Consider the following 12,158-nt stretch of genomic DNA (forward strand, 5'->3'; position numbering starts at 1 on the left):
GGCGCTCCCGGGTTCAGGATGAGCCTGTCTCCCCACCTTTGTAGGGAGTCTTTTGCAAACCCTTTTGGGATATATCAGGAACTAGCTGTGCCCGGCCACGCGTTGCTGTGGCGAAGTATGGTGGTATGGGAAATAAAGTATTGAGGAATTAGTGGTAGTTAAAGTAAAGGGTCCCCTGGGCTGAGTGGGTTGCTAGGAGACCAAGTGAACAGAGCTTAGCCTTCTAACTGGCAGCAATTGGATAAAAACAATTATTCCTCTCCTTCTAATTAGGACTTTATTTTTCTTTTCTTTTTGTTGTATCAACCTAGAGGCATGGATGAGGGGTTGTGCTGTCAATTTTCGAGGTTGGGGGGTGTTTACTTTTGTTGTTTTGTCCGCTGCCGTGATGCCCTCACTCTTCTATATATATAGACTAGCTTGGGTACCCAGCGTTGAAAAAGTCAATTTTAATTGTACACAATAGACATGTCCAAAAAATCGTTTTGAATTGTATATCGGAATTATTTCAGATTGTTCTCGCTTTTTGATACGCATTCCAAGACATTGTCTCACAGCGCAACCAGCAATGTAATTCGAACCATTGTTGGCCCATTCTCTAATTGTCTCTTAATGTTTCGGTAATTTTTTCCCCCCATAACATTTTTTTAAAATATATTTTTAAAATTATTTTTTTTAAAAATTGTTTTTGCAACCTACTTTGAATGGGAGCTTAGCGCAGCTTAACATGGCTGCCGCTCCCCGGCCAATCAGAAGCTTCCACGATGGACGCAAAGGTGGGGGCTAACATCCTCTGCGTCCACATGGAAGATTGCCTTACAAGCCCAGTGTGTAGCGATTGCGCATGCGCGTCCGCCATTTTAGAAACATTTAGAATCATTACGAATTTTCGGAAATATCCGAAATTTTTGGGTGAAAAAATCGGAAATACTTTCTATATCGAAGCGCCAGCACCCCCTACTTTAGAAACGAGAATTGAAACATTATTTTCATCGATCGGACATGCCTAGTACACAAGGCATAAGGTTATGGGTGAACTACAACTCACATCATACCAGGTTAACCCTGAGCAACTCAGTACTAAAAGTGTGTTATGTTGGGCAAGTTTGCTCTAGATGCATCATGGGTGCGGATCAGTGTGCTCTTGCTGTGGGGTAAACTACAACTCCCACTATGGTGAGTCAGTCCGCTTAAATCCCTCCAATAGGTAGAGTTAGTCATGGTTCTGTGTGCCAAGTTTGGTCCACGTCCATCATTGGTGGAGTTCAGGTGCTCATTGGTTGCAGGTGAACTATACATCCCAGGACCTACAAATCCAAAATGCCCAGGCCAATTCCCCTCAAAACCCACCAGCATTCAAATGTGGGCATATCGAGTATGCATGCCAAGTTTGGTCCTGATCCGTCATTGTTTGGGTTCATAGTGCGCTCTGGATGTAGGTGAACTACAACTCCCTTAAATCCCTCCAAAGACATCCAGTATTTTTTCATAGTCATGGGGATTCTGTGTGAGTGAGTTCCAAGTCCATCGCTGGTGGAGTTCAGAGTGATCTTAAATTGCAGGTGAACTATACATCCCAGGACCTTCAACTCCTATAAATCATGTACTAGTATGTTCAGTTGTTGATCAATTCCTCTGTTTGCTGTGTATCATATGAAAAAAATAGGAAAGGGTTAAGGGAGAGGTAGTGGGCGTGGTCATGCAAATTCCACACCAATGGAGAGAGTTAGAAACACTGGGGTGTCTGTGGTGGAGGAAAAACAGAAAATCTAGGAGGAAATTGTCCTCATATGAAAACCTTCACTTGGGCATAATAATAATAATAATAATAATTCCACACCAATGGAGAGAGTAAGAAACACTGGGGTGTTTGTGGTGGAGGAAAAACAGAAAATCTAGGAGGGAATTGTCCTCATATGAAAGCCTTCACTTGGGCATAATAATAATGTCGTGCCAAAAGATCTCAGCCGGCATTTGGAAACAATAGACATTGACAAAATTACGATCTGCCAACTGCAAAAGGCCACCCTGCTGGGATCTGCGAGCATAATCCGAAAATACATCACACAGTACTAGACACTTGGGAAGTGTTCGACTTGTGATTTTGTGATATGAAATCCAGCATATCTATCTTGTCTGCTGTGTCATAATAAAATAATAATAATAATTCCACGCCAATGGAGAGAGTAAGAAACACTGGGGTGTCTGTGGTGGAGGAAAATCTAGGAGGAAATTGTCCTCATATGAAAACCTTCACTTGGGCATAATAATAACAAGTATTATTATTATTATTATTATTATTCCACACCAATGGAGATAGTAAGAAACACTGGGGTGTCTGTGGTGGAGGAAAAACAGAAAATGTAGGATGAGATTGTCCTCATATGAAAACCTTCACTTGGGCATAATAATAATAATAATAATAATAATAATAATAATAATAATTCCACACCAATGGAGTGAGTAAGAAACACTGGGGTGTCTGTGGTGGAGGAAAAACAGAAAATCTAGGATGAGATTGTCCTCATATGAAAACCTTCACTTGGGCATAATAATAATAATAATAATAATAATTCCACACCAATGGAGAGAGTAAGAAACACTGGGGTGTCTGTGGTGGAGGAAAAACAGAAAATCTAGGATGAGATTGTCCTTATATGAAAACCTTCACTTGGGCATAATAATAATAATAATAATAATAATAATAATAATAATAATAATTCCACACCAATGGAGAGAGTAAGAAACACTGGGGTGTCTGTGGTGGAGGAAAAACAGAAAATCTAGGATGAGATTGTCATATGAAAACCTTCACTTGGGCATAATAATAATAATAATAATAATAATAATAATAATAATAATAATAATAATTCCACACCAAGCTGAACCCACTTAGCTCCTTCACTTGGCTCCTGGACATGTTTATGGCATGCTTGAGGTCAACGCCTCTGAGAAACAGTGCGTCCTTCCAGTCCGGAGAGATTGCAAAGCCCCCGAAATATCATGATCTTTGCCTGAGCGGAATTAATGAAGTGTGCAGGACAGTGATGGGAACGAAAGGAAGGAGCCCTGCCCTGGGAGGCCTGGCCACGGGGGCTCCCAAGGTGGAGGGTGGCCAAGGTCCGGCTTAACCACTGTGACAGAACATTATTGGAATCAAATGCCCGGTGGAATTCGTTCAAAGGCCGAGAAGGCCCTTCCTCGGCACTTTCCCCCCGACACACATGGCTGCCTTTGGTGCGCAGCAAAAAAGTATCCCTATGTGCCAACACCTATGACCTTCTGGCCTGGTCTGCATCACTTTCAGCAGAATCCTCAAGTTGGAAGGGATCCAGTCCAACCCCCTTCTGCCAGGCAGAAAGATAGTAGAATAATAGTAATAATAATAATAATAATAATAATAATAATAATAATAATAATAATAATAATAATATTGCAGACTGTGCAAGGAAACCGACGAAACCATTGATCATATCCTCAGCTGCTGTAAGAAAATCACACAGACAGACTACAAACAGAGGCACAACTATGTGGCCCAAATGATTCATTGGAACTTATGCCTCAAGTACCACCTCCCAGCAGCAAAGAACTGGTGGGATCACAAACCTGCAAAAGTATTGGAAAATGAGCACACAAAGATACTGTGGGACTTCCGAATCCAGACTGACAAAGTTCTGGAACACAACACACCAGACATCACAGTTGTGGAAAAGAAAAAGGTTTGGATCATTGATGTCGCCATCCCAGGTGACAGTCGCATTGACGAAAAACAACAGGAAAAACTCAGCCGCTCTCAGGACCTCAAGATTGAACTTCAGAAACTCTGGCAAAAACCAGTGCAGGTGGTCCCGGTGGTGATGGGCACACTGGGTGCCGTGCCAAAAGATCTCAGCCGGCATTTGGAAACAATAGAAATTGACAAAATTACAATCTGCCAACTGCAAAAGGCCACCCTGCTGGGATCTGCGCGCATCATCCGAAAATACATCACACAGTCCTAGACACTTGGGAAGTGTTCGACTTGTAATATGAAATCCAGCATATCTATCTTGTTTGCTGTGTCAGAATAAAATAATAATAAGAAGAATCCTAGAGTTGGAAAGGACCCCAAGAGCAGTCCAGGAAGATAAAATGATAATAATAATAATAATAATAATAATAATAATAATAATAATAATAATAATAATAATAATAATTTGAATCCTAGAGTTGGAAAGGACTCCAAGAGCAATCCAGGAAGATAAAATGATAATAATAATAATAATAATAATAATAATAATAATAAGAAGAAGAAGAAGAAGAAGAAGAAGAAGAATCCTAGAGTTGGAAAGAACCCCAAGAGCAATCTAGGAAGATAAAATGATAATAATAATAATAATAATAATAATAATAATAATAATAATAATAATAATAATAATAATAATAATTAGAATCCTAGAGTGGGAAGGGACCCCAAGAGCCATCCAGAAAGATAAAATGATAATAATAATAATAATAATAATAATAATAATAATAATAACAATAATAATTTGAACCCTAGAGTAGGAAAGGACTCCAAGAGCAATCCAGGAAGATAAAGTGATAATAATAATAATAATAATAATAATAATAATAATAATAAGAAGAAGAAGAAGAAGAAGAAGAATCCTAGAGTTGGAAAGAACCCCAAGAGCAATCTAGGAAGATAAAATGATAATAATAATAATAATAATAATAATAATAATAATAATAATAATAATAATAATTAGAATCCTAGAGTGGGAAGGGACCCCAAGAGCCATCCAGAAAGATAAAATGATAATAATAATAATAATAATAATAATAATAATAATAACAATAATAATTTGAACCCTAGAGTAGGAAAGGACTCCAAGAGCAATCCAGGAAGATAAAGTGATAATAATAATAATAATAATAATAATAATAATAATAATAATAAGAAGAAGAAGAAGAAGAAGAAGAAGAAGAATCCTAGAGTTGGAAAGAACCCCAAGAGCAATCCAGGAAGATAAAATGATAATAATAATAATAATAATAATAATAATAATAATAATAATAATAATAATAATAATTAGAATCCTAGAGTGGGAAGGGACCCCAAGAGCCATCCAGAAAGATAAAATGATAATAATAATAATAATAATAATAATAATAATAATAATAATAATAATAATAATTAGAATCCTAGAGTTGGAAAGGACCCCAAGAGCAATCCAGGAAGATAAAATAATAATAATAATAATAATAATAATAATAATAATAATAATAATAATAATAAGAAGAAGAAGAAGAAGAAGAAGAAGAAGAAGAAGAAGAAGAAGAAGAAGAATCCTAGAGTTGGAAAGAACCCCAAGAGCAATCCAGGAAGATAAAATGATGATGATAATAATAATAATAATAATAATAATAATAATAATAATAATAATAATAATTCCACCCCAATTGAGGGAGTAAGAAACACTGGGGTGTCTGTGGTGGAGGAAAAACAGAAAATCTAGGATGAGATTGTCCCCTTCACTTGGATATAACAAGAACAATAACAATAACAATAATAATAATAATAATACAGTCCAACCCCCTTCTGGCAGGCAAGAAGACACAACCCAAGCCCTCCAGACAGATGGCCACCCAGACTCTGTTGGATCTTTGAGTTGGAAGGGACCCCAAGGGCCATCTAGTCCAATGCCCTTCTGCCAGGTAGAAGGACACCACCTAAGCCCTCCAGACAGATGGCCGCCCAGATTCTGTGGGATCTTTGAGTTGGAAGGGACCCCAAGGGCCATCCAGTCCTATGCCCTTCTGAGAGGCAAGAAGACACAATTCAAGCCCTCCCGGCAGATGGCCACCACCAGACTCCCAAAGAGGCAGCTCTTAACCATCAGGAAGTGGACTCTCTTTCCTTGCAGTTTGAATCCATGGCAGAGGACGAATGGCTATCTGTTGGGAGGGTTTGGATTGCATTCTCCTGGCTGGCAGAAGGGGGTCAGACTGGATATCCCTTGGGGTCTCCCCCCATATAGGGACTCAAGGCAGCTATCGGTTCACCTCCTTAGGCCTCAATGGTATTGTTGTTGTCAAACCATTGTTTTTGAACTTGCTTTCAACCTCTCTCTCTCTCTCTCCCTCCTTCGACCCAAAGTGTTCAAACAAAACCCGCCGGGGATTCTTTGCTTTGCCGAAATGGCCTTGGAGTGATGGTGACGTGATATATCCCCATTTTTTTTTTTACTTCCAGCAGGTAAACAGACCTGAACAGAAACTGGATTGTATTTGTTATGGCTTTGACAACTCTTGTGTTGGAGGGAATTCATTGGATTTGTATTTTTTTTTACTGTTTTGGACATTTTTTCAGGCCATGACCCAATGCGATGGTTCCCTAGGATTTGTAGTTTGGTGGGGCTCTCACGCTCCTTATTTATTATTTTATTTACAGTATTTCTATTTCGCCCTTCTCACCCCAATTTGCCACACAACCTCTGAGGATGCCTGCCATAGATCTGGGCGAAACATCAGGAGAGAATGCTTCTGGAACATGGCCTAAAGCCCGGAAAACTCACAGCAACCCAACACAATCAAGTTTGTAATATTAATAATAATATTGCAGTATAGCGGTATAGTACGATGTAGTAATATCTATATATATAAAAGAGTGATGGCATCACGGCGACCCACAAAACAACAAAACTACAGGCCCCCCAACCTCGAAATTTGACAACACAACCCATCATCCACGCCTCTAGGTTGATACAACAAAAAGAAAAGAAAAATAAAGTCCTAATAAGAGAGAGAGGAATAATTGCTTTTATCCAATTGCTGCCAGTTAGAAGGCTAAGCTCCTCCAACTTGGTCTCCTAGCAACCCAATAAAAAATAATTAAAAACACTAAAAAATAATTAAAAACACTAAAAAATGATTAAAAACACTAAAAATTAATACAATAAAATACTATAATAACAGAAAATAACTCAAAATTATACAAGAAAATAATAAAATATAATAAATAAAAAGATAACTTACAATAAAATTAATTAAAAAAATACAAATAACATCAAATAAAAATTACACAACAATTTTTAACCAATACCACCACCACTTTGCCACAGCAACGCGTGGCCGGGCACAGCTAGTATAATACTAATATTGTGTTATGCTAATAATATAATACGTATAATATTGGTGATAATATTATAATGTAACACAATCTTCTATATATATAAAAGAATGATGGCATCACGGCAACCAACAAAACAACAAAACTACAGGCCCCCCAACCTTGAAATTTGACAACACAACCCATCATCCACGCCTCTAGGTTGATACAACAAAAAGAAAAGAAAAATAAAGTCCTAATTAGAGGGAGAGGAAGAATTGTGTTTTATCCAATTGCTGCCAGTTAGAGGGCTAAGCTCCGCCCACTTGGTCTCCTAGCAACCTACTCAGCCCAGGGGACAGGCACAGTTAGGCCTCACTTAGGCCTCTTCCACAGATTATCAGATTTTAACTGGATTATATGGCAGTGTAGACTCAAGGCCCTTCCAAACAGCTATATAACCCATTTAGAATCTTATATTATCTGCTTTGAACTGGATTATTTTGACTCCACACTGCCATATAATCCACTTCAGTGTGCATACTAAACATAAAGACAACCATACAACAGACCTTCAATACCACCACTACCTCAACAATTTCTCACCAACACCACCAGACAAATAATGTGTTATGCTAATAATATAATACGTATAATATTGGTGATAATATTATAATGTAACACAATACTATATATATTGTGTCAGGAGCAACTTGAGAAACTGTAATTCGCTTCTAGTGTGAAAGAATTGGCTGTCTGCAATATTTGTATTTTTTAAAATTATATATATATATATATATATATATATATATATATATATATATAATTTGTTTATTTATATTTATTATTGTATAATTTATAATTATAATTTTATTTATAATATACATATATACACTGTATATGTACTGTATATGTTTTCATTAAACATAATGCTACTGATAATACATCGTAACACATAAAGACAATACCATTTTATCATTGTATATTTGTATTTTTAAAAAATTAGATTTATATATATATAAGCCGGCTTGTAGGAATGGTGGGAGTTGCAGTTCAAAACATCTGGAGGGCAGAAGAAGTTTGCCCATACAGGACCTGCATTCGATTGACACAACCTTGGAGGTGGGTGGAGGCTTTTAAAGCAGCCAGGCCTAGTGCACAGGGAAGGAGGAAGGGGGGGGTCATGTACCCTACCAACTGAGATGACTGCCTACCTACCTATCTACCTACTTACCTACCTGCTTACCTACCTACCTACCCACCTATATATCTACCTACCTACCCACTTACGTACCTACCTACTCACCAACCTACCTACTTACCTACCCACCTAGCTCCCTACCTACCTATCTACCTACCCACCTACTTACCTACCTACCTACCTAGTTACCTACCCACCTACCTCCCTACCTACCTATCTACCTACCCACCTACTTACCTACCTACCTACCTACTTACCTACCCACCTACCTCCCTACCTACCTATCTACCTACCCCCACCTACTTACCTACCTACCTACCTACTTACCCATCTACCTACCTACCTACCTACCTACCCACCCACCTACCAACCTATCTACCCACCTACCTATTAGCCTACCTATCTACCTACCCACCTACCTTCCTATCAACCTACCCACCTACCTACCCACCCACCTACCTACTTACCTCCCTACCTACCTACCTTCCCACCTACCTACCCACCTACCTACCCACCCACCTACCTACTTACCTCCCTCCCTCCCTATCTACTTACTCACCCACCTACCTATCTATCTACATACCCACCTATCTACCTACCCACCTGCCTACCTACCCACGCACCTATCTATTTACCTACCCACCTATCTACGTACTTACCTACCTATCTACATATCCACCAACCTACCTACCTACCCACCTACATACCTATTTACCTACCCACCTATCTACGTACTTACCTACCTATCTACATATCCACCCGCCTAGCTACCTACCCACCTACATACCTATTTACCTACCCACCTATCTACTTACTTACCTACCTATCTACCTATCCACCCGCCTACCTACCTACCTCACTACCCACCTACCCACCTGCCTACCTACCCACCTATCTACTTACCCACCCACCTACCTACCTATTTACCTACCCACCTATCTGCCTACCCCCCTCCCTCCCTCTCTCACAGAAAGCGCCCCTTCCCGGCCTGGCCTGGGCTCTCACCTGGGCGCCTCTTCCTGGTCCAAAGGGCGGCGACAGGAGTCCCTGGGGGGGGGGGAGGGAGGGGAGGCCCCGCCCCCTCATTTGCATGCCGCCTATGTGGTCCCGGGCCGGGGCGGGGCGTGGGGAGAGCGAGCGAGAGAGCGAGCGTCCTCCCGACGGCGGGGCGGCAGGTGTCGGCGGGCCTTTCCCTCCCGGGCGCAGAGTCCCGTCGAGCGAGCCCGGCCATGGTGTCCCGGCTGAGCGCCCTGCAGGAGGAGCTGCTCAAGGCGCTGCTGGCCTCGGGCCTCTCCCGCCAGGCCCTGGTCCGCGCCGTCGAGGAGCTCATGCCCGGGCCCAGCGCCCCCGGCGCCCCGGCCCCGCACCTCGGCAGCGGCGGCGGCGGAGGGGTCAAGCTGGAGGCCCTGGCGCCCGCCTCGCCCCCCGGGGCCCGGCCCCTCAGCAACGGAGGCGGGACAGGGAAGGGCAAGCTGTCCGGGGACGAGGGCGCCTCCGAGGAGGACGGCGACGAGGACTTCGACACGCCGCCCATCCTGCGCGAGCTGCAGGCCCTCAACACCCAGGAGGCCGCCGAGCAGCGCGCAGAGGTCGAGAGGATGGTCAGGTGAGGAAGGACTCCGTATTGACTTTGCAGGAGTCCACACTGCATTCTAGGACTCTAGGCTGACGTTATATGAGTCCACACTGCATCCTAGGGCTCCACACTGACCATTTCGGACTCTACACTGCATTACACACTGCATCCTAGGGCTCCGCACCGACTAGACCAAACTCTAGACTACATTATACTGACTTTATATGAGTCCACACTGCATCCTAGGGCTCCGCACCGACTAGACCAAACTCTAGACTACATTATACTGACTTTATATGAGTCCACACTGCATTCTAGGGCTCCGCACCGACTAGACCAAACTCTAGACTACATTATACTGACTTTATATGAGTCCACACTGCATCCTAGGGCTCCGCACCGACTAGACCAAACTCTAGACTACATTATACTGACTTTATATGAGTCCACACTGCATCCTAGGGCTCCGCACCGACTAGACCAAACTCTAGACTACATTATACTAACTTTATATGAGTCCACACTGCATTCTAGGGCTCCACGCTGAGCACATCTGAGTCTGCACTGTATTATAGGACTTCGTACTGACTTTATATGAGTCCACACTGCATACTAGGGCTCCACACTGACCATTTCGGACTCTACACTGCATTATAGGACTTCGTACTGACTTTGCATGAGTCTACACTGCATTATAGAACTCTAGACTGACTTTATATGAGTCCACATTGCATTCTAGGGCTTTACACTGAGCAGACCGGGCTCTAGACTGCATTATAGGACTCTACACTGACCCTATGTGAGTCTATACTGCAATCTATGGCTCTACACTGACCATACTGGACTCTAGACTGCGTTGTAGGACACTACAGTGACCTTATATGGGTCTACATAACACTAGATGCATCTACACTGACCCTATATGAGTCCACACTGTATTCTGTGGCTCTACACTGACCAGACCGGACTCTAGGCTGCATCATAGGACTCTAGACCGACTATATGAGTCCGCATTGCATCCTAGGGCTCTACACTGACCATACCGGGTTCTAGACTGCATTCTTTGACTCTAGACCGACCTTATATGAGTCCATGCTGCATCCTAGAGCTCTACACTCCCCAGACCAGGCTCCAGACTGCATTTGAGGACTCTACACTGACCTTATATGGGTCTACATTACACTAGATGCGTCTACACTGATCCTATGTGAGTCTACACTGCATTCTATAGGTCTACGCTGACCCTATATGAGACTACATTGCATTCTATGGTTCTGCACACTGAGCACATATGAGTCTACACTGCATTATATGACCCTACGCTGACACTTTATGACCCTACACAGAGCACATATGAGTCTACACTGCATTATATGGCTCTATACTGAGCACATATGAGCCTGCACTGCATTCTATGGGTCTACGCTGACCCTGTATATTGCATTCTATAAGTGTACGTTGACCCTCTATGGGTCTTCATTGCACTATATGCACCTACATTGGCCATATACTGTGTTATTTAGGTCCACATTGACCCCGTATGGGTCTTCATTGCACTATATGCACCTACACTGGCTATATACCTATCTACATTTCATTATATAGGTCTACACGGATCCTATATGAGTCTGCACTGCATAAAGATGATGATAATAATAATAATGGTCTAGACTGTATTCTATGGGTCTGCACTGACCCTATATGAGCCTACATTACACTATATGCATCTACACTGGCTGTATACCTATTTACATTTCATTCTATGGGTGTACGCGGATCCTATATGAGTCTACACATTGACCCCTGTATCAGTCTGCACTGCATGAGCCTACATTAACCCTATATGAGTCTGCATGACATAATAATAATAATAATAATAATAATAATAATAATCTATACTGTATTCTATGGATCTATACTGACCCTATATGCGCCTACATTGCACTATATAGAATCATAGAATAGTAGAGTTGGAAGAGACCTCATGGGCCATCTAGTCCAACCCCCTGCTAAGAAGCAGGAAATCTCATTCAAAGCACCCCGACAGATGGCCATCCAGCCTCTACACTGGCTATATACCTATTTATATTTGATTTTATGGGTCTACACTGACCCTATATGAATTTAAATTACATTGTAGGCTTCTACACTGACCGTATCCGGTCTACACTGCATTATATAGTCCTACACTGACCTTATATGAGTCTACAGTACATTATTTTGACAATATATGGGTCGACACTAACCACACATGAATCTACACTGCATTGTATGAGTCTGCATTGACAATG

The 12,158-nt window shown here is 41.6% G+C and overlaps 1 protein-coding gene across 2 annotated transcripts in view; it reads left to right on the forward strand.

The window, feature by feature from the left end:
* Nucleotides 1-9,460: 9,460 nt before the first annotated feature.
* LOC100562186 (hepatocyte nuclear factor 1-beta) overlaps nucleotides 9,461-12,158 on the forward strand; it is a 68,698-nt gene continuing 66,000 nt past the window's right edge. The window contains exon 1 of one of the 2 annotated variants that reach the window (XM_062960116.1): nucleotides 9,461-9,897. In XM_062960116.1, coding sequence (XP_062816186.1) covers nucleotides 9,521-9,897 — 377 coding nt within the window. In that variant the 5' untranslated portion in view covers nucleotides 9,461-9,520. The remainder of the gene's footprint in view (nucleotides 9,898-12,158) is intronic. The other variant, XM_062960115.1, reaches the window with a different exon arrangement.

The sequence above is a fragment of the Anolis carolinensis genome, unplaced genomic scaffold (assembly GCF_035594765.1).
Source record: "Anolis carolinensis isolate JA03-04 unplaced genomic scaffold, rAnoCar3.1.pri scaffold_7, whole genome shotgun sequence".
Taxonomy (NCBI): Eukaryota; Metazoa; Chordata; class Lepidosauria; order Squamata; family Dactyloidae; genus Anolis; species Anolis carolinensis.